Source organism: Nannospalax galili, unplaced genomic scaffold (assembly GCF_000622305.1).
Source record: "Nannospalax galili isolate Female #2095 unplaced genomic scaffold, S.galili_v1.0 scaffold282, whole genome shotgun sequence".
Classification (NCBI taxonomy): domain Eukaryota; kingdom Metazoa; phylum Chordata; class Mammalia; order Rodentia; family Spalacidae; genus Nannospalax; species Nannospalax galili.
This window is the reverse complement of record NW_008347693.1, coordinates 107,544-130,539: the sequence shown is the minus strand read 5'-3', so window position 1 is coordinate 130,539 and position 22,996 is coordinate 107,544. Positions and strand designations below refer to the sequence as shown.

Here is a 22,996-nt window from a genome sequence, read left to right as displayed (position 1 = left end):
GGGGGGGGGGTCCCCTACTCTGATGGTATTAGAAGGCTGTTGCTTTCCTTAAACATAAATGCTTTATTTGCACCTTTAGGTGAGTTCTCAGGCAGGTAATGCCATAATTGGCAGGAGATGCCCAACATTTCACACTTGGAGAAACTGAGGCCCAGGTTGATTGATTTCCTAATGGCACACCACATCAGTGGCAGAGCTTGGACCCTCCTCCTGTGAGCCCTGTCCTCCTTAATGCTCTCCAGCTATCCGACCATGGCTGGGCTGTGGACAGATGGCTTATTCATAGGCTTCCCTTGAGTCCCCTGAGCATGCTATGGCCACATGTCCAAATTGCCTTCACTGTAACAACATGCCCTCCTCAGCTGCCAACCACTGCCCTTTCTACAATTTAACAGTCACACATCCAGGAAGGTGCTATTACACCTGTCCCTTTAGTATTTGCATATCATTTCCCCGTTGCACTAAGTTGCTCTACCTGCTTCCTATGGCTGGAGCTCAACAGTCAGAACTCTGAACCTTCAGACTCAGGCCCTGCCTCCTGTGGCTCCTCCTTAGCCTGCTTTGTGTGGCCTCTCTCTTCAACCCTTCATTTCCAGCTAGTGTTTAGTCCTCTGTTGCATTCTGTTTTTGTGGTCACACACCTGCAAAGCTGAGCTCACCTTCCAGCAAACTTCTTAAGTCTCTCACCACCTTGCCTCTTGGTGTTCTTGGCTGGGGGTGGGGGGAGAGGCTTTCAGCATTGTGATCGGCAGACCAAGGCCCCATCCCAATGGCAGTCTTCCCATATGTCCTCACCCCATTTCTTCCAAGGTAGGGAAAAATGGGGTACTGCCCTGGAACTAGCACGTTCCTCTGTCCCAGATGGGGACCCAAGGTGTGCCCTCAGTTGGAAAGAAAGTCGATGGCGGCCCGCACAGAGCGATTGGTGCTGACATCCACAGCAGTGACCTTTATCTCGGTATCCCCAAACTGCATGGCAGCACGAATCTCACGGCGACCGGGGGACGTGCCAGTGCTGCCAGGGCATCCTTCAGGGCAGTCTTCGGTGGGTTCAAGCTCCAGACTGAGGGCTCCACACTTCCGCACGCCAGGGTCGGTGATGAAGCGTGCATCTTCGGCGGCACAGCAGTACAGATTGATGAGCACGCGCCGCTGACCCGGACGTGCAGGACAGTAGCTGCGCCGCACCTCTTCTCCAAGGGCCACTGACTGTTCGGCGACCACAAAACGCTCGAAGACATCTGTGCACCAGCGGCGCCCATCACGAACCAGCAGTTTCTCTGGCGGGTGGTGACCAGCCACAAAACGGTTAAGCACGCCCACACCATAAGTGAGTGGCGAGCGGCGCACCCGCACCACACCTGGTGCCTGGCCAAAGAGCACTGCTCCCTTGAGGATGGTGAGGCCCACATCATGCGGGACGATGACCCGCAGGCCGCGCGTGCCCAGTGCTTCCTGCACTGCCTGCTGCAGCACGGCTGACTCCGCAAATCCGCCCACTAGGAACAGCAGCTTTACGCCCTGAACTTCAGGCCTTGCCAGCAGCGTCTCTGCAATGCAGAACAGAACAGGGAGAGGGTTGGGGAAGGGGAGAGAAGAGGAAGAAGGGGAAGTGTGTGGGGAAGCCACTGGGGCCATCATTTCACTGGCACTTCAACCCTCCCCCCTCCTCTCAGGGCAACTAAACTAAATGCCTCTCAGGGCATTTAATAGAAAATAATGAATTCTTACACTGAAGATTCCTGACAATTCTTACTGGACCCGCTGGCCCCCAACACCCTACCCCTTCTCTACCACCACCCTGTGAACGATGAGGAAATCAGGACATATATTTACACTATGCATGACAGTGTGCCTACTCGAGACACTAATCAGCTCATTTAGTCTCCGTGATAGTATTTGGTAGAGCCAAGTACTATCACCCCACTTGCAAAATAGGGAAATGGAGGCACCAGGGTTTCTTTAGCTTGGCAGGAGTATAAACGGTCTCCTTTTAATCTACATGCCATATGTTAATCTGAATCTGATGATGAATGGAGCATCTAGGCACTCACCTATGTGCTGGATGATCCCACTGACTGTGGGCTGAAACAGCTCGTTCATGGCCTCACAGGACATCCGGAGCATCCCCTGTGAGGACCACTTCACGAAGTTCACACTAGGTGGTGAAGGGGCATAGTCAATAAATAGGTCAGAGCCCATCTACTTGCTGCAGTTTCTAGTCTGTGGGCCTCATCCCCTACCCATGCGTTTGGTTTGGGATGCCCGACAGGGAGAAAGCAGCTGTGCCTGTTCACATTTCTGTAAACGAACACCTGCCCTTATCCTCAATCCCATTCTGCAGTCTGCTCTGCCTCGTGTGGGATCTCAGAAGAGCTCTTGCTTTGGTGTTTGACTAGCAGGGTGGGCAGGGAGAAAATACAGTTTGGGCTGCGGATCCCTGACCGCGGTGGGCCTGCACCACACTGGCATTGGTGTAGGTGTGTGGAACTGTTCAGGCAACTTTCTGCCCCCTGGGGCTCTCGACCCTCCCTTGCAGAGGCAGTCCGCATTAGCAAACCCTGCCTGAGTCCTGACCCTGGGCACACCTGCTCCTGCGTAAGGCCGTCTCCACATTGTGACCTCGCTGTTTGCGGTAGAAGTCAATGAAAGAGAACGGAAGCGAGATGTTGAGCGCCCCTGCACGGTGCGGGCCTGCCGTGCGTTTGCGGGCCTCGAAGGCAATGGTCAGATCCACCCAGGCTGCTGGTCGTTGCCTTTTGAATTTGGCGATGAAGTCCTCCCCGAATATGCGGCAAAGCAGTTGCTCAAAGGCCAAGTCCACGCCCACCGCGCCGTAAGGGCCGCCTGCAGCCGGGCAAAGGGACGCAGAGGGGGGGGGTCATTGTCCAATAGGCCGCCAGGGGGCGGCGGAGAACCTCCTGCGCGCTGGGTAGCAAGGTCTGTACTCACCCGAGGCCTTGTAGAGCTCCTTGAGGGTGCCATGGGGCTGTTCCAGCTGGTGTACCGTCAGATCCACAGTGCCTCCCCCGCAGTCTGCCACCACGTAGCGGTCTCCTGCACGGGCCAGCACAGGTAAACACTCGGGACCTGCCTCTCTCCTTCAGCCCCCACCATCTCCCACCCTTTCCAGGTCACCGAGCCCTGTGGTGGTGGGGCTGGGGGGTACTCGAAGGACTTCTGGTGCCATTAACTTCAGGCCATCAAACGGGTGCAGAGCGTGGGAGAGATAGTTCCAGGCACTGCAACCCTTTTTATACATGAGGGGAGGATCTCTTGAAGGAATATGGGAGTGGGATGGGGTAGAGGTGACTGAGGGGACCACCGGGTTAGGTACAGTGGACTGAAGGAGCTGAGCTTAATGAATATGTCCTTCCCCCATCAGTTTCCTGTGGGATTCAAGAAATGGCTCTCCACCTTCTTGCATTTCTGCCCACAGTTCTCCCACACCGGACTCCACCAGGAATGTGCGGCTGTGACGAGACCTTCTCAGCTGCTCCCGGGCTGGGGTTGGGGCACAGCAGGAAAGTGAGGTTAGAAGGAGCTACCACAGAAATTTTCTTCTTTGATAGTAGTTTCCATTCAATCCTGTCCCTCCCAAGGCTTTCCAGAGCAAGTGTTCCTGAAACTGCTGCCCACCCCATGGAGCAATGCTGATCCCAAACCCCAGACACTGTAGGCAGCTAGGGGAGGTGTTTCTGGACACAGGACTTTCCCTTGACCCGGGAGGAATCAGACTAAAGCACAATCAGTACAATCAGGCTGAGGAGGCTTTGGAGGATCTGCACAGGAGGCACCTCTCAATGTCCCAGGGAAGCTTAGGTCTTGGGGCCTCCTGCTGTCCTGAGAGATGACATTTGGAAGAATGATCTTAAGCTGACCAGTGTTGACCATGTCTTGATATGACAGAAGTGCTTTGGCCTGCTGAGGTAGGGCTGATGTAACAGTTGATGCAGTGGCTGTTTAAGGGAAAGCTTCTGAAGAGGATGCTAGGTCAGACTTGTTCCCTTGTTAATGCCCACTGAGTACCTGCCCCCAAAGTGGGCTGTGTCCCTCTCAGAATGAACTCAATCAGTGATGTTCCTGACTCTCCAATTGGGCTCCAGGATGGTAAACCCCTCTCCTTCATCCTGGACACAGCGATGCCTCCAGTCTCCAGTTCCAAGGGCAACTGCCATCTAGCCCAGCACTAGGCAGCAGCCCTGGTGCAGCTTACCATGCCGAAAGCTGGAGTCAATGGAGCGGCGCTCACCTAGGCGCCCACCACCAGGGGTCCGGCAACTCAGGTCCATGAGCTGGTGCAGGCGCAGCTTTCGGCAGTAGACAGAGGCAGCCTCAGGCTCCAAAGCGATGAGCAGTTTTTCTGCATCTTCTCGAGACACCAGGCCAGCCTGGGGATAGGTGATGGGCAGCACCATAGACTGTCACATAAGATTGGCACTCTGGGGCCTGGGTGCTCCTATTTGTTCCCTCAGCGCACTCCTCCTATGTTAGACCTGTCAAGCTCCTTCATGCTACATACAGTTGGAGCTGCCTCATAGCCACCTTGAGATCAGGCTAAGGAGGGCCATGACCATGGCCAAGGAGTCAGTGTTCCCATCCCTGGGTACAGAGTCAGTCAACCAAGTGCTAGCTGTGGACAGAGGAGGCTGATGCAGTGGGTCGGAAGGAATGGTGTCAGATAATGGCTATAGGTTGTGTCACTCCCAGGAGAACTTTGTTCCCAGAGAATCTGCTACACCAGGAAGGAAACAGTGAAATTCTGGGCACTGGGATAGACCAGTGGGGGGAGAAACACTTGAGATCAGCTGTTTTCTGCTCCAGGGCAAGGGATGTCTTTGGGAAGTAGTTTAGATTCCCTGGATTCTGCCCAGGCCAGGGAGGGGGAGACAGGTAGGAATGGAGGCTTCCTGGCCAGGGCCAGCCCTTCCTGAGCTGGCAGCAGGGAACTGTGGGAGGAAGCTGGGCAGGCAAATAGGTAAGAATGTTTTTTTCTGGCTGGGGACATCTGATCCCTGCAGGAAGCTCACTGTGTTTAAGTTCAGCCCTTTCCAGGGATAAGCATAGGCACCCAAAGTGCTGTCATCTGGGTGTCCTAGGCCCTAGGGGCAGAGCCAAGCAACCAGTTTAGCTCTGTGAGGCCTCTCCTTCCCTACTGAAGGGGGTAATATCTGAACCATTTTCTGTGGACCTTTGGGCATCTCTGTGGTAGGAAGACAAGCACATCTCTAGAATCATCTCCCTTCCTAGGTAAACGGTCCTTTTTCTCTTGTGAAGAACCTACAATGGCTGGGGCAGGAGTGGGAGCATGTGACAGTATGTAGTGATGGGGGTCGGAGTGGGTGCTCTAGGTTCTGCCCACTAGTGAGAGCACTGGTTGCTGTTTGTACACAGCTATTACTGCTCCAGACAACTGCCCCAGCTGAGTGGGAACCACTCACTTGGACAGGTACCCCTCCCACTCTACCAAGATATGGCAGACAGATATGGACCTTTGCCTTCCTGTGGTCAACTCAGTGCCATGATCCTGACTCTGGAACTCCCTGCAGAACAGGGATGAAGCTAGACCCCAGCAAGACCACATCATTGCTCAGCACTTGCCTGTCCTGATTCCTCCATCCTTCCTCCTGAGACTTCATCTTCAACAGACCACATATACAAGTCTCCCTATCTTGGTCTCTTCTCAAGAACTTGACAAAACACCATCTACAATGACCTGTGCCTCTTGTCTATCTGCCCCTGTCCTTGCAGACCCATCCCCTCTCCTGGGGACAACAACCCTCCAGAATCCCCAGTTGGAGAAGGCTAGAGGTCTCTGTGCAATGATTTTGTGGTCCTTAAGGTTGCAGGGGGGACCCTAACCCTGAGCCATCTCAAGTAGAGTGATACTCAGCTCCACTTGCACATCCTCACCAAGTAGGCAGCCTCTCGCATGAACTGCTTAGCTGGCTGTTTCCAGATAGCAGGGACTGTCAACACCCAGCGTACAGTGTCTTTCTCAAGCGTCATTGGGCTCTGCTCTCTCAGCTCCTGCAGGAGAGGACAATGAGGGTAAAGCTGGCTTGGAGTATCTTCAGCCTTCTCTGGGAGCTGGAAGTAAGGGCTTCCCAGCTGAGTTGGAGAAGTCTGTCCTTCACCTGGCTGGACCAGTGCAGGTTCTACCAGACAGAGGACAGGAAACTGGAGATGACCTGTGGCCTGGCAGTGACCACACATCTGTTGGACAGGGGGTGGGATGAGGGGAGAGAAGGGAATAGAAGGGCCTGGGCATCCCTGCCCTAGTCAGTGGGGATGGGGTAGCAGCACACCTGAAGGGCATGCTCCTTGAAGAAGCGGAGGGCATGAGCAAACACTTCCAGGGCCAACATCTTCTTTCCATTTACCGCCTCTAGCTGGGTCTTCAAGGTGAGATCCTGGCAGAGACACAGCTGCTTCACAGGAGGCCATAGCTCTGTTCCATTTCCTGATCGCTTCTTTGTTACAATCATCCCATTTCCTGTTACTTTCCCTCTTTTGCCAGTCTCATATTAGCTCTGCCCTAGCCCCGACCATCTTCTAGGTCTCACCACTTGTTCCCCTAACTCATCTTCACATCAAGCCCAATGGTAGTAGCTTTGCCCACCTTCCGGTCCCCCTCATTATCCCACCCCTTTGGTCTTTGGCCCCTCTTTTTTTTTTTTTTGGTCTTTTTGAGACAGGGTCTCCCTGTAACCTCAGTTGACCTGGAACTTGCTATGTAGACCAGGCTGGCTTTGATTTCACGGAGATCTGACTGCCTCTGCCTCCCAAGTGCTGAGATTAAAAGTGTGCATCACCATGCCTGACTTGGTCCTTCTATCTGACCATTCCTCTGGTCTTTTAGTTGTGCCTTACCCTTCACTAACCCTGCCCATTCCCATCCCAGCTCTGCCACTCTGCCTGGAGCCTGGTCACAGTGACTCACAGTGGCACTGTGGATCTTCATCTTGAACTTTTCAAAGTACAGCCACTCCCGTGCCTCCTCGGGGTCTAGGTCATGGTAGTAGTCACGAGCGGTGTAGCCAAAACTGTGAAAGGCACCCTCTGGGGTCAGCAGCAGACACGTAGGGGTCTTCTGGTTGGCCACGCCTGGGTCCCCTCCCTCCCATTTCCTGTGAAGACAAAGGCAGTCAGTAGGGTCAGGGGCAACCTTCCTACCATTGGGTGCTGGCTCTGAGGGCAGCTGTGTGGCCTTGAGCAGGATACAAGTTCCCTGAGCTCCAGGCTTTCCATCTATAGAATGAGAATAGAGCTGGAAGTAGTAACTCAACCTGTAATCCCAGCACTCAGGAGGCTGAGGAGGGATGGCTGACATGAGTTCAAGGCCAGCGTGGACTACCAAACAAGTTCTAGGCCAGCCTAGGTACAGAGTAAGGCTGTATCTCAAACAACCAAACACTGTCCCCCCTCAAAAAAAGGGACTATAATAGTAAACCCCTCTTAGGGGTTTTGTGAGGATCAAGTGGCACCACCTGTATCTTCATAAATGCTCCCATGGGATCCTCCTATCCAAGGGGCCCTGTGAAAGGCTCCTGTTCCTACAGATAGTGCCCCACTTGACCTCTCCTCTGTATTTTAAGCAGCAGCAAATCATCATCCAGTGGCGTCCTGATGTCTCTCTGGAGCTCTAACAGAAGCAATCTCTGAGCCAGCCACTTTGCACTTCTCAAGGTTGTTTTCCAAGATCACATTCATTCAAGGTCTTTCATGACTTTCTTTCACCATCCCTCCCTCCCTCCTTTCCTTTCTGTTTTATTTTTAAGCCTAGGCTGGGCATGGTGGTATTTATAACTCCATCACTAGGGGGATGGGGGAGGCAGACTATGGAGTTTGATGGCCACCCAGTCTAGCAAATCAGTGAGCTCTGGGTTCAGTGAGTGGCCCTATCAAAAAAAAAAAAAAAAAAAAAAAAAAAAAAAAAAAGAGAGAGTGACAGAGGAAGACACCTGCCAGCCTTTGGCCTTCCACATATACTACACATTATACACAATTTTTTTTTTTTTTGGAGACAGGGCCTGGAACTCACTATATAGACCAGCCTGGCCTTAGCCTCCCGAGTGCTGGGATTAAAGGGGTGCGTTACCACGCGTGTCTACACACAAATTTTTTAAAAAAATTAAAAGCACTTGGGAGGCAGAGGCAGGTGGCTCTCTCTGAGTTCAAGGCCAGCCTGCTCTACATAGTGAGTTCCAGGACAGCTGGGACTACAGGGAGACCCTGCTTCAAAAAAAAAAAAAATTAAAAGCAAAAAATAGATAAAGCCCAAGAGCACCCATGTAGCATGCTTTAGGCCCTGGGTTTGATGCCCAGCACTGCAAATAACAAAAAACTAATAAAACCCAACATTCTTGCAGAGGGTAGGAATCCTCCGATGAGGTTGGGAGCCCAGACCTGAGATCCATTCTCCAGCTTAGGTAGGAATGGAAGGGGCTTTGAGAAGACCCCATGTCTTAATGACTATTTCTTTCTAAGACTAGGCCCATACCAGGGTTTGAGGACCCCCCTCCCAGCCCAGCTGCCCTTCCTCACCTCATCATGTGGATGGCCTCAGGGTCACTAGCAAAGCTGAAGGCATAGCCACTGGATGTGGTGCCGAAGTCAATGGCCACTACCACAGAGAAGGAGGCCTGTTGAGGGGCTCGGGCCTCTGGCTTCTGCAAGTCCAAGACCTAGGGTCAGCAAGCAGCTAACAGGAATCCCTCCCCTTCACTGGGTGTGACCCAGAGAAGCTTTGTCCCACCTCACTGATCTACCTTCATGGCTTCCCCTCCCCTCCCAAAGTCTAGGCTGAGACCTGAACATGCCAATTTCTCTGTAGCCCTGGAATTTTGGGGCTGAAATGCCTCCTTTCAAGCTTCCAGTTTGCCTATCTTCTGCCCAGACTGTCTCAGCCCACTCCCCTCTCACACCATTTTCATAGCCTGCCACTGGCCTGTGGTCCAGCTGGGAGTAATTTTGCTTTTCTGGGCTGCTTTCTAACACATGGACCTGTGTGTATTTTACCTCTTGCTTTTTGTGACACAAACCAGATACTGATTTTGTGTAAGAGTAGAGGCCCTGTGTATGTGCAGTGTCCCTCCTTTCCCAGGCTAGGCCTGGGCTCCCTAAGAACAAGAGGGACCCTCAAGTTGGATGACTACAACAAGATTCATACAGTCCTGTTAGGAAGACTGGGAAGGGGAGACTATGCACTGGAAACTTGTTTCCTGTATTTCTAGAAGATATAAGTATCTGTTAATATATTTCTCCCAGATATTGACTTAGGTTACAGTGGTGCTGTGGATAGCAGGAGCAGTAGCTACTCTGGAAGTCCCCAGTACTCTGAGGACTTAGAAAAATCACATGGCTGCTGAAGCAGGTCCGCCATAGTGGTTCCTGGGAGACATCCTGCCACAGAGATGGGGGAGTGAGTTACCTGGAACTTGGTTTCTCAGAATTGTCACCCTTACAGTCCACAGCCACAGGGGCATGTGACTATCATGTACATAGGTAGGAGACCTGGTAGCATGCCCCTGAAAACTTCCTCCAGCCCAGCCCCTGCCACTGTTCTGTCAGGTACCACCCTCCTCCATACCACCCAGGCCACCTACCACCCAAATCATTGATCAGGGCTTACGGGAGACTGTGAAGGTGTGAGGGGGGCAATACCACAGCTCTCCTGGGTTCTTGGTGTGCCGGGTGGGCTGGGCACTGGGGACCTCTCTGGGCTAGAGCCTACAGAGAAAAGAGGGCAGGTTCCATGGCATAATCAGGGTAGCAGGAGCCCAAGCCTGGTACAGTAGGTTCTCTATCTGTTTTCACTGAGTTTTGCTGAAGCAAAGGACCATTTGCTGGAGAAGGGAGACTGGAGGAGGTAAGAAGGACATGCATAAGGCAGGGTCAGGCCTGCCTGGATTAGTCAGAAGAAACCTTTTCCCTGGAGGGTGACCTACGTGTATCACCTCAGTACTGACTCCCCAGGCCCCTTTACACACACAGTAGGGGACACAGGAAGCAGAGACGCATTGTGTAGTGGAGAGACAGGAGTCTAAAGATGGAATGGCAGGAGCAATGGGCAGATGAGCTCCTGAAGTGGGGCTGAGGAGACTGCAGATGCAAGTGGCTAGGAGATGTGGCACGTGACCCAGAGGTAGGTGTGGCACCTGGCCCAGAGGTAGGCTGCCTCTCTCTGCTTTCAAGTTGGGCCACATGGTTCTAATCAGGAATTAAGGGAGCCCACCCCACACAAAGACTATAGACAGGTCCAGTTGGCTGCTTGGAAGGGAAAGGCAACACCTAACTCCAGCCCAGCTTTAAGCCTGGGATGTCCACAGCACCAGGAATTCTGATCACCTGCTCCAACATGTGTTATACATACATACATACCCCGGCTAGCATTTGAGGGGCAGAAGGCCCACTGAGACTTTTCTGAAGAACCAGGGCTGGGCTGAACTTTAGGGGAGGAAGCAGAGCAGCCCCCAGAAGGTGGCTTCTTCTTGGCTTGAAGGATCAGATACTCATGGGATGGGAGGTACATCCTAGCTGGACACCCAAAAGTGATACCAAAGTCAATAGCCACTATCACACTGAGGTTTGCTAAGGGTCATTGGCGGGGTAGCACTGAGACCAATGGATGGGGCCAGGGAGGCTGGCCAGAAAATTAGAGTGGTATCTAGCATGAAAATCCATGGACAAATCAGCGGGTCTGTCTAGCTGCACACTGGGCAGTCTGCTCCCTCAGCCGTAGCCAGACTGAGTGACCCTTAACAGGGCCCAGCTCTTGCTGGCTCTGTGATAACCCAGGAATGTACGTGAGGGGCTGGAAATGAAGGGGATTTTAGGAAGTGCTTGAGTAAAGCTGCAGTCTGGGTACCAAAGGAACAGGAACAGGGTAACTACATTCCAGGCTTCCCTTCCTTGAACAGCCTGCACAGGCTGGGCCCTGCCACCAGCTCCAGTGTGAGAAGCCCAGTTGCTGTGGCTTGAGTCTGGGAAGGGAGGCAGGAAGGAAGGGCCCAGCCCACTAGGTCTTTGTGAATGGACTTCCTGAGGAGTGTCCCTCCTGCCTGCTGGCCTCCCACCCCTACAGAGTCCAGAGCCTATACTCAGATGAGGCTAGACGTCCAGAGTTCAGTGCACAAATGCCCACCTGCAGACCACTCACCCAGCATAGGTCCTGTGCACAGGAATCCATATGCATACTTACACAGGGTCTCTCACACACACATTTGCACAGAGCACATGCCTAATCCTGTGCACAAAGACCCTCCCCATATGCAAGCATGTACACACACATACACAGAGGACTTTGAACAGATATGCTTTGTGTATACAGACCATTTCTGCATGTGTATACACACACACACACACACACACGCACACACAGAGACCTGCAGTCCTGTGTACATACAAGCACACATTTATAGAATGGCTCTCAAGAACTCCTGCTGGGAGAGGCACATGTGGGCAGTAGGACAGTGGTCTCCATGCCCAGTCAAGTGGGGTAGTTGACAGGTAGGTAGTGCAGAGGTCTTACTGATATACAGCCCTTGCAGGCCCATCTCCGGGACAGCCAGCATCCTTGCAGACCCTGTAGCTGTCAATAAGAACAGACAAACAAATAAGGTTTACTTGTTCTGTGCTCCTTCACTGAATGTTTATTCATGCTACTTTTGTCCAGAATCATTTGAAGCGAATCCCAGACCTCATGTTGTACTCTTCACTCTGTTTCTCTTAGAGATAAAGATGTTTTTACACATTGAAAAATATCACAATTCTGTTATGTCTAAGCACATTCTTTCATCTCATATAAAGTTCAGTCTCCACAAGCCCAGCTTGCTCAAAAGGGGCTTTGCTTTGTAGGATTCAGGACCCTCTTCAATGTTTTCTGGCCCCCACTTTGTGCTAGGTGTTGAGGGACATCTCAGCAGGATTCTTAAACTTTTTCCACTCAAGACTCCATTTCATCCATTCATCCTGTCTTGCCTAAGATAATTTTATATAATGCAGGGCGTATAGGCATATAAAATAGGCATACAAATAAAATATTTTACTCATAGTGTCGTAAAGAAATTTTAAAAATAATTCTTTGATCTACATACCATTTTATCACTTACTAAAAATGGAAGAAAATTTTCATACTAATGAGGTGGATGTGCTTGTTTCTTTTTACATAAAGAATTAAATTTTAGCATAGCACGGTGGCTCATGTCTTTAATCTCAGTATTTAGGAGGTAGAGGCAGGGGGATCAAGAGTTCAAGGTCAATCTCTGCTACATATCAAGTTAGAGGTTAGCCTGGTCTACACAAGACCCTGTCTCAAGGGGCTGGAGATATGGCTCAGTGGTTAAGAGCACTGACTGCTCTTGCAGAGGACCTGGGTCCAATTCCCAGCACCTACATGGCAGCTAACAGCCATCCTTACTTCTAGTTCCAGGGGACTCCGACACCCTCTTCTGACCTCCGAGGCACAGCAAGACATGGGTGCACTCATATACATGCAGGCTATACACTCATATACATAAAATTAAAAAAAAAAGACCCTGTCTCAAAAACAAAAACTAATCGCTGGGCCTGGTGGCACATGCCTTTAATTCCATCACCCAGGAGGCAGAGGTAGATGGATCTGGCCAGCTGGGGCTACAGGGAAACTGTGTCTTAAAAACAAAACAAAAACAAAAAAACCAAGAAACAAAAATGAATTTTGACTTGAGATTGGGACAGAATTTCCAACAGTTTCTGAAATGATCCTAAACATACTTCTGTACATTTTGTGCCATGCTCGGCTCAGCTATTTTTTTAAAATGAAACTCAAGTCGGTAACTCAAACAGCAATCTTTAAAATCAAACATTCTTAAAAAACAATACTCTAGGGGGTAGTTACTTTTTGTTGCTGTGATAGAAACACTGATGAAAGCAACTTATAGAAGGAAGAATTTATTTGAGCTTACGGATCCAAGGGGCAAGAATCCATCAGGGTGGGGAGGCATGGTAGCAGAGGTAGCTGGAGAAAGAGCAGAGCTAAGCGTTCATATCTAAGCGTTCATATCTTCAAGCAGGCACAGGAAACAAGAGAGTAACTGGAGATCACTCAAGGCTTAAGAACTCTCTAAGCCCACCCACAGTGACATGCTTCCTCCAACATGGCCAAACCTTCTAAGACCTCCCAGAACAGAGCCTCTGACTAGGGACAAAATGCCCAAATACTTGGAGCCTATGGGGGACATTCTCCTTCAAAACCACCATATACAGGCATTAACAATTCCCACACTGAGGAAGCTCTTCACCTGCCGGGCTATTTGCACATTATTCAGGGAGCTCCAGGGATGCAGCTTTTGTGAGTTATCACCCATGCTAGGGTGAGTTTTGCAGTGATGCAGCTTCCTTTCAGCCATCCATGCTCCTGTGAGTATTGCTAATAGACTCATTGCAACATTAAGCTAGACTTGGATCTAATATCAGTTCTCTTTTGGAGTGAATAAACATTTGTTCATGTCTCCCCACCGACCCACCCCACCCCCCCAAAAAATCACACAGCATGAGTAAATGGAACATCAAAGTACAGGTTCTGCTTATCTCTTATTATCAGTCTTTTCCAATTACCTTAAATATTCTGCCTACACAAAAGTTGTCTGAGCATGTATTAGTCTGAGCTAGTCTGAGCTATACTTTCATCTGTGTGCCTCCAAATCCCTTTCCCTGAAGTGCCTTTGATGCTTTATGACTGACATAAATTCCCTATCAGAATCCACTTTTCGAAGGGCCTGGTGGCACATGCCTTTAATTCCATCACCCAGGAGGCAGAGGTAGATGGATCTGGCCAGCTGGGGCTACAGGGAAACTGTGTCTTAAAAACAAAACAAAAACAAAAAAACCAAGAAACAAAAATGAATTTTGACTTGAGATTGGGACAGAATTTCCAACAGTTTCTGAAATGATCCTAAACATACTTCTGTACATTTTGTGCCATGCTCGGCTCAGCTATTTTTTTAAAATGAAACTCAAGTCGGTAACTCAAACAGCAATCTTTAAAATCAAACATTCTTAAAAAACAATACTCTAGGGGGCTGGAGAGATGGCTCAGCTGTCAAGAGCACCAGCTGCTCTTGCAGAGGACTGGGGTTCAGGTCCCAGCACCCCCATGGCAGCTAACAACTGTCCTTCACTCCAGTTCCAGGGGATCTGGGTGCCCTCTTCTGACCTCCTCGGGCACTGCCCAACATGGGTATACTTAAATGCATGCATTCATACACATAAAAAAATAAAATATTATTTAAAAACACTCAAACACAATGCAATGCAAAGATACTTACATGAAAAAGGAATGATGGTAAAATGTTAAAAGTCTGTGTTCTGTAATCAAACCAGTTTATTAAGATTTCATATAAGAGTCGCACAATTTTGTGTACATACAGTAAACACTGTAGTTCATAGCATGCATCAGTCTGGAGTCTAACCTGAGATATTTCAGGCAGCTTTTTGCTTCAGGCTTTCGTTGGCATTTCAGATTCATTAAGCATTTGAATTACTAGTAAGTTTGATTGTTGCACATTCAGAAAACTTATTGTTGCCAATTTTTTGAGGCCTACCTATTCAATCACATGAACTCATATGGGGTCATTTCCTATGGGTTAAGAAGCTGTGATCTGTCCCTGTCTTGGGGACTCAGCCTGGTCAGGAAGATGATCATATTTAGACAATCATGAAAGTAATTTTGAGAATGCAAACAATACTAAGGGCATGTGTGAAGGTGACAGCAGTGTGAAAGAGAAGGTCTGGGCTGGGCCTTTAGATCTGATTTTATATGAAGGGCAACAGAAAATCTTAAAGAGTTTGAAGTAGAGTAGAGGTGGAGCTCAATTTGGTTTGTTCTTTGAGATGTTGTCTAAGGCTGCATGAGAGAATGGGTTGCTACAGGGAAACATGGATGCGGGAACTCGGCTAGACTGTTATGGCTCTCCAGACTATAGATGATGGTGGGCTATGAGCCTTGAGACACGAGTGCAGACACTGCAGACACAGTAGTTAAAATCCACAGAGCTGATCAGACCCATTCTGTGTTAGGGAGAAGACATGAAGGTGATATCTGCCTAAAACTAGGAGGTGGTGAGGTGGAAAACTGCAGATAGGGCAGCCTGGCAGCAGGACGGGGCAGAGTTTGGGTACAGTTTTAAACTAAGGGGACATATCTAGTAGTCAGATATCAAACCTGGAGATCAGGGAGAAATCGGAGTAGGAACTGCACATTAGAGGGTCGTTGTCATGGAAGGCTTGGCAGGAGCAAGGACAGGAAGGAAGGGAGGAGAAACGACACTTAAAGGCTGGCCAGGCAGCAGTGGGCTGGCCAGGGACCCTCCTTTGGTTCCATGAAAAACAGCAAGAGAAGTGGGTGAAGCTAGATGCTTTTAAGAAGTCCTTAGACAACATGACAAACACTTGTCCTAGCGGCCCAAGGCAGATAAGCTCAAGTAAGACTGAGCAAGAGATGAGAGAACAGGCGGCTTGGCTGAGAAGAACGGGTATGAGGACAGTACCTGGAGGGAGATTATTTTCTCTTTCTCTCTCTCTCTCTCTCTCTCTCTCTCTCCTCTGTCTTTTTGAGACAGGATCTCCCTGTAGCACCACCTGGCCTGGGCCTCACAGTGGAGTAGACCAGGCTGGCCTCGAACTCACAGAGATCCACCTGCCTCTGCCTCCCGAGTGCTGGGATTAAAGGTGTGTGCCACCATGCGTGGCTATTTTTATTTTTTTAAATATTTTATTTATTATTTTCACTTTATATGTGTGAATGTGTTTTACTTTACGTGTGTGGATGTAAGTGCACCTGTGTCCTGCAATACCTGCAGAAGTGAGAAGAGGGCATTAGACCCATTGGAGCTGGAGCTACAGACAGTTGTTAGCTGCCGTGTGGACTCTGGAAAACAAACCTGGGTCCTCCGCAAGAGTAGCCAATGGTCTTAACTGCTGAGCTATCTCTCCAGCCCCATTATATTTATTTTCAAATAAATTAAAATTTTTTTTCATGTGTATGTATATGAATGTGGGTGCATGTATGTCTTCTGGAGGTCAGAAGACAATTTTGGGGAGTAGGTTCTTTCCTTTCATCTTTATGTGGGTTCCAGGGATCAAATTCAAGTTGTCAGGCTAGCATGGCAAGTGCTTTTACCTGCCAGTCCAAGGTTATTTAATGAGCCCAAGGTTATTTATTCAGCCCAAGGTTATTTATTTTGGTTCCTAAGATAGGAGGTATTTAAGTGTGTACCTGTGAGGTCCTGGGGTCCAGGCTTTAAGCAAACTCCTCCAAATCATTAAGTTTTAATATTCAAAGTGTGGCCTCAGGCCCAGCAGTGCTGGTATCACTGCGTTACTCAGGAATTTGTACAAATGCAAACCTCAGGCCCCATCCTTGACCTGCTGAAGCAGAACTCGCATTTTAAGGAGGTAATTCAGATTCCCCTTAAAGGCTGAGCCATGTTCAAGCTGCTCAGCAGTCTGCAGAACATGAATTGCTATTGTCTTTATCTATGGGCCTGGCGGCTCCTTTAAACAAAGGTAGAGGTTGTACCTCTTTGTAGCCTGATCAGGAAGTTTTGCTAATAGACACAGAGCTGGGCAGCGGCACACCCAACACAAAAAGTACACTCCCTTGCTCACATGCTGTCCGAACATACCCAGGCCCATCATGGATAGTCACATTCTCATATACTCATGTATGTCCAGGTACTCTTGTGTGGCCAGCACCACGGAGATTCCCAGACACATGCAGACTTGCTTCCCCCTGTATCAGTAGAGGGACACAGGTGGCTGCCCCAGAGATCAGAATCAGGGGAAGGATAGGGGCTGGCTGTAGCTATGGGATGATGCTGAGAAAGTCAAAGCAAACGGTGAGGGTCTGTAAGAACCTCAGGAGTCAGGGACAAAAGCGCAGCTGAGAGGAAGAGCAGTATGCTAGAGCTTGATACCAAAGCTCTCCAGAACTGACAATGTCTCCTTTCTTAATTCTTTTTTCCTTTGGTCTTTTTTTTGAGACAGGGTCTCCCTGTAGCCCCAGTTGGCCTGGAACTCACTATATAGACCAGGGTGGTCTTGAATTCACAGAGATCTGCCTGTCTCTGCCTCCTAAGTGCAGTGATTAAAGGCATGCACCACCATACCCAGCCCCTTTCCTAATTCTACATCCACTGACACAGTGCACTTAGCTTGTGAGCAGCTATGGCTAAGTGTATTTATACCACAGAAATTGGCAAAGATTACAAATCAGGCTTTTCTTCCTCTCAGAGAGTCAATTGTTTTTACCAACATGCCACTGGATCCAAGCCACAACTCTTCAGCAATATATATTAGACATTCTTTGTAACAGGCTCTGGGCTAAGTGCTGAGAACCACTTTGTTGAATGAATGGATTTTCTGGGCCAAGTCTATTAGACCTGGAGGAAAAACAGCCTAGAACTGCCAAGAAAAAAAGATGGAGTTGTCACTATAAGGCTGAATTCCATGTCACAAGTAGACACCTATACTTCCCCAACTCCCTGAAGCTCTTTGTCTCCTGAATGCAAGATACACTGGGGTCTCAGGGTGCCAAGGCCTATTATGGCATCTGATGTGTGTCACCTCTCTGTACTTCAGTGCCCTTCACTATACAATGGGTGACACTGGGGTTGTGAGGACCACATTCTTATGGAAGGTCTTCGTAAAGGCAGGGTGCTGGGCATATGTAGGTGATGCTCTTTCCTTCACTATGTGGATTTCACTTGTTAGTTTTGGGTCTTACTGAGAATTCATTATACTGATTCCAAGTTCTTTGAGAAGGAGGTAGGAACCAAATCAAATTGTGACAAGGGGGTCTCCACAGATTCCTGGGAGTGGAGGTAAAGGGGAAAGCAGCTGTGCAAGGATACACACATGCTCCGTATGTCTTTGAGACTTTCCCAAAGGTCTCATATACATTTAATGTATATGAATTAAAGAAAATATTCAAGGAGAATGCTGATCATGGGGCTTAGGACCTGGCTTGGTCTGGGTAGAATCCACCCACTCCCTGGGAACTTCTAATTCCAGGCTGGTGATGTCTATGAGAGAAATGGGATGGGACAGTTTGGGTTACACAGGAAGTAACTCCATTTCCTAGTGGCAAATGCATACTAAATCCAGGTCCCAACCTGACCACCACTCTACTTGTAGATAGACCTTTAACTCGGCCTACGGACTGACTGCCAACTCTTGACCTCTGATCTTCCAATTCACCTTATCTATGGCCCTGACTGCCATCTAATAAGTATGGACTGTCAGTCACTGGAGACTAGGACAGGGTGTAGCCAAGTGAGGACTTCCCAGGGTCTCACAATAGCCCAGGATTTTTTTGCTTGGTGGACAGAACTCTCCAAGGACCTTTTCCTGGGGTGGGGTGTTTAGGCTGGACACCTATACTCTTCAGAGCCCTGCAGATGTGTGATATGGCTGGCTTTTGGGATTCTATATGACTCCCATAAGAACGAGTACACTCAGATATTAACAGATCCCATCTTCCCTGGGACCCTGCCTCTCCTAACCAGTGCTGCCTGCTTAGCACCCTGCCAGTCCAGTCCTTTATTGGAACAGGACTGTCAGCAGGATAAGTGATGCCACAGGCATTTCTTCCAAGTCCCAGTCTGGGCCAACCAGCCAAGGTCCACGGGTCAGATAAAAAACGGTACCCAAAGACATCTCCAACCTGTTTCTGGGGGAGATGATCCCATGGAGAGGGGACTAGGAGAAGGCTGTGGAGTGAGGAGGCTACTCCCTCCTGTGCTGGGCCAAGAGTGATGGAAGTGGCCTCTGGTGGCCCCACTCTGCCCTCAGCTTTGCTTTCCACACATGTCCCACCCCTCTGGGTGCTCTTCATGGGAACAGCCAGTTCACAAACAACCTCAATCCCACAGAGGCTAAAGCTCTCCCTTCCCTGCCTACTCTCTCCCTTAAAGTTCTTCACCTTCCATGGCTCCTAGATCCATCTGCTCAACAGCAGTCTGGATAAGAGTTCCCTCCCTGCCCTCTCCCACCCCCACCCCCCACAGGCTTACCCTACAGACAGCTCCTCCACCCATATGAGAGCCCAGACCCCACCCAACCTGGGTCCCCACACTGGTCTCATTGAAAGAAACCTGAGGTCCCCATTCTAGCCACCCAGTCACTCTCATATCCTCAGACCACAGCCCCCCCCCCCAACACACACATTCAGTGTCTAATCTCACCTCTGGCCTAGACAGCAAATCCCCAAAACCGGTTTTCTGGAGGCCCCAGTCCACAGCAGTCCTGCCAGCTCCCAGGCACAGGGCTCCAGACGAAGCCTTTGGTGAGGTCCCACAGCCCCTGGTAGGTAGGAGTCGGTGGTTTGCGGCAGTTGCCTCTGCCCGCCCGCAGCCCCGCGGCCTCAAGGAGCTCGCAGATCTACTCCCACCCGCCTGGGAGTCCTTTGTGGGCTCTCAGCCAACAGCCTGGTACCAATCTCTGCGTTCCCTCCGCTCCCCTTGGGAGCCCAGGAGCCCCTGCCCCAACTCACCTCCGCCCTTCGGACAGCACCGCCCGCTCGGCCTCCTGGATGCTAGCTCACAGCTGGCAACAATGCCAGCCAGAGCCCTCGACGTGCGCCAAGGCCGCTGCTGCCCGCAGCTCTGGCTTGCGCCAAGCCCCGCGCGCCACCCCCTCTCCCAGGCCGGATGGCTGCATTCGCCGCCCAGATGTGCGGTCTGGGCGGGGCCTGCCTGCACGGGGCTCCGCGGAGGGGATCAGGCCGGCCGCGTTCTGGACCCCTCCCTGCGCCTGATCGCCAGCCTGGCCCGCCCTCCCGACTACGAGGGTAGCCCGGGGGCGGGGGATGGGATGGGAGAAGGCAACTGGGGAGGAGGCGGGAGGAGTAATCCCAGACCCTCGAGGGCCTCCTGCGGTCCCCGCCTCCCCAGCAGCCCACCTTGGGGCTAGGCTCTGGGCAGTAAATGCTAAGTCCCAGAGCCTATACCCTGCGGGCTGAGGGAGACCTTGGACCAGACCCCTCCAGTTTCTTCATGTGGAACCACTTCTGCCCACGCGTTTCTCTACACTTTCTCTAGCCAGGTCCCCAATAGTCAGATGGAATCAAGGCTGAAGGCAAACCCTGGGCCTCCAGGATGGCACCCCAGGCCTGGCAGGACCACCCATCCTGCCTTAAAGGTGAAAAGCCCTCAACTTTCCAAATGGGGCTCATAGTCTTCTGGTCTCAACCCAGGCTCCCTTGGGGATGTCAGGACATGGCCTCCAGGTCAGGAAACTTGCTGAGGGAGACCTGACTGCCCGGCGGGTCTGCTGTGAAACTTCCTCAGCAGCTGAGTTGCCCTAAGCGGCATCCCTGGGACCTGGCAGGGTCTAGGTCCCTTTGCCTCTGCTCCATGTGCCCTACAAAGCTCTAGCTGCTTCTAGATCGCGTCTCGTTGTGACTCCTTGCCTGACTCCAACAAACAAAATGAGGAACCTTGTTTGCGTCCTGCCGCCCGGCATCTTAGCAAGGCCGGTTTTCCTCCTGTACTGCTTTGCCTCCCCTACTTTGCCCAGATAAAATGCTACCTTTCCCTAGGTTTGTTGGCCTTATGGTAAGATCCACTGTCTCAGGGGACCTTCCTAAGGAGGAAAGGGTTGGGGGGTACCAGCAAGGTATCCAGTCAGTGGTCTGCCTTGCTCACTAGTTTGTGCCTGTGTGTATTTTTGTTAGGGTGTGTGAGACAAGATTCTTTGACCAGGCCTGGGCCGGCAAGCTTGAATCTCATTCAAGGCTGAAACAAGCCAAGGGAGGACTAAAGGGTCCAACCCTCACACATGCCTGCTTCTTGTTTATCTCCCCCACCCCCAACTCATCCATTTTCCCCCATTCTGGCCCCAGTCCTATCATGTCTCAGCTGTCCCCCCCCCCCAGCACAAGTGATGACCTGAGGGCACCCCTCTACTTGCAACTGCCCCTCCATATTTGCTTCAGGTCTCATGAGTCTGATGTCAGAGTCCCCACCCTTGGGCAGCTTCCAGTCTACAGAGAGGACAGCAAGTGATCCAGTGCCTCCTTGATCCATGTTAGCAGAAGTTTGATTTAGCCGCCATAGGAAGTTTGGAACCCAGTGGGCATGGACAAGGGTCCTGCAGAGCCCCTATCCTTCACCTAGGTGGCCTCTCCTGTCTCCCCCCTTGTTCTCCTCTGTGCTGTCATGGGCCCACCCACTGACCTAGGGGCTTCCTGCTTCCCCTTGGGTAGGCCTCTGACTGTGTCCTCTCCAAGTGCAGCCTCTCCCTTCTCTGGGCCTCTTCTTGGAGTCTCCTACCATCCCTCTCCCAAACTCTCCCACCTGGAGATACTCTTTTTCCCACCTCTGCCCCTCCCTTCCATCTCCAGAATATATCTGGGGGATTATCAAACATGCAAATCGGGCTCATCATTTCATCAGTCTAGCACTCTCTGTGGCGCTGCCAAACCCATAGGAAACTGGAATAATCCAAGGCATGAATTGCCCTTGGCTTATGTCCTGAATTCCCCTTACCATCCCAGTCTCCAAACCCCTCTCCTGCCATTCAGGCTCAGCCTACCTTCTGAGCTTTCAAACCTTTGCTCCACCTAGGCTAGCCTTGGTTCTGACCTGCTTACTAGCATTCACCCCACTTTCAGGCCTGAAGAAATCCGGCCCTTATACATTATTGTGGGTGCTGTCTGCTCAGAATCTCTGCCCCAGGCACCAGATGGGCTTCAAGAAGAATCTTTGGGTTTGGAAGGCAGAAGCAGAGCTCCCTTCTCCTGGTTCCCATGACATGGCAGAGCAGAGGGTAGCGGTTGAGCAGAAGGTGAAGTTAATATTTACAACATGCCATCCTGCTACATAAGCCTGTGTGTGCTAAGGGTCTGTAAAGAGAACTTGGCAGTTATGCCTCACCCACCTGCCCAAACCTGGCTGCTAGCTAGCTCTGTCCCAAAGACTAGAGAATGCATACCCGAGCTCAAGACACACACACACACACACACACACACACACACACACACACACACGGCAAGGAAGGCTTCTTTTACCAGTGGAACCTGCCCACTGGACCTCATGGTGAGCTGGTACCTGGGCACTCCAGTTGCCCTCCCCACATGCATGACAATAGTCTTTTCATTTCACTGTATAGACCACGAAGCTGTGAGAAACAATGAGTCAGCCAGGTGCAGACCCTACAGGCTGCCTCTCTCTGAGCCCTTCTTTTGCCTGAGCCACAGGACAGGGGGGCTGGTGATGGTGCTGCCCCTCCTAGTTCAGAAGACAGGCTGCTCTGCTGGTGGTCCATCCTTGCTGCTTTCAGGTTCTGTGTACTGGTGTTAAGCAATTCCTGGGACAGACAGTCAACAGCGCTCCACTACCAGATTCCTTAGGTGTGAGCTTCCTTCCAGGAATTACTCTGCCTGCTGGGCCGCCCAGATGGACTTCCTCTTTGTGGCCTGTGGCCTCATGCCTTAGGCAGCATCATTTTCCTCACTGGAAATGGGAGCATGGGAGACCCAGCCCCTTCCTGCTGCATGGGAGTCTGGTGGCCAGGGACTTAGGCTATCCTTGGTGGCTCTGTTGGTAGTCGGTGCTTCTTTCATGAACAGCTGAGCCTGTTCCCTATTCGAGTTGGCACCCAACTCTCCAGAACCAACCCCACCTCCAAGAACCTGCTGTGAGGCTTTCCATTTGCAGCCCTTCCTTTCAGAGACGTGTGAGAGCTCCCTTGCAGACATCAGAGGTCTTGGAGGAGGTGACTGAGCCCTGAAGGATGACTGAGAGCTGACCCTATGGAGAAGTGGAAGGGCACCTCAGGTGGAAGAGACTGCATGCAAAGGCATGGAAAATGGAGTCAGCATGGAATCAATGTCCCACCCTGCAGACATTTTGGTCTTTTGCCCAGAAACTCCTGACCCCACTTGGGCTTCACTGTCTTCTTTTTAAAAAAAGTATTTTATTTATTAATTTTTATTTATTTTTGGTGTTTTTGA

The 22,996-nt window shown here is 50.7% G+C and overlaps 1 protein-coding gene across 9 annotated transcripts in view; it reads right to left on the bottom strand.

The window, feature by feature from the left end:
* The window catches only part of Hspa12b (heat shock protein family A (Hsp70) member 12B), a 26,501-nt gene extending 6,809 nt beyond the window's left edge, over positions 1-19,692 (bottom strand). For 2 of the 9 annotated variants that reach the window (XR_003851310.1, XR_003851311.1), the window contains exons 1-12: positions 11,534-11,587; positions 9,635-9,732; positions 8,548-8,672; positions 6,944-7,130; positions 6,309-6,413; positions 5,914-6,030; positions 4,217-4,391; positions 3,418-3,504; positions 2,953-3,057; positions 2,589-2,847; positions 2,055-2,158; positions 660-1,550 (exon numbers count right to left, since the gene is read on the bottom strand). Coding sequence is in view for 7 of the 9 variants with exons in the window: in XM_008844325.3 (XP_008842547.1) it covers positions 883-1,550; positions 2,055-2,158; positions 2,589-2,847; positions 2,953-3,057; positions 3,418-3,504; positions 4,217-4,391; positions 5,914-6,030; positions 6,309-6,413; positions 6,944-7,130; positions 8,548-8,672; positions 9,635-9,732; positions 11,534-11,576 (2,073 nt within the window). In the remaining 2 variants the exon portion in view is untranslated. Of the gene's footprint in view, positions 1-6; positions 1,551-2,054; positions 2,159-2,588; positions 2,848-2,952; positions 3,058-3,417; positions 3,505-4,216; positions 4,392-5,913; positions 6,031-6,308; positions 6,414-6,943; positions 7,131-8,547; positions 8,673-9,634; positions 9,733-11,387; positions 11,594-14,309; positions 14,350-19,226; positions 19,345-19,534 lie in introns of those variants that run through there. The other 7 variants (XM_008844325.3, XM_029568921.1, XM_017800926.2 and 4 more) reach the window with 7 other exon arrangements.
* Between the last annotated feature and the right edge of the window lie 3,304 nt (positions 19,693-22,996).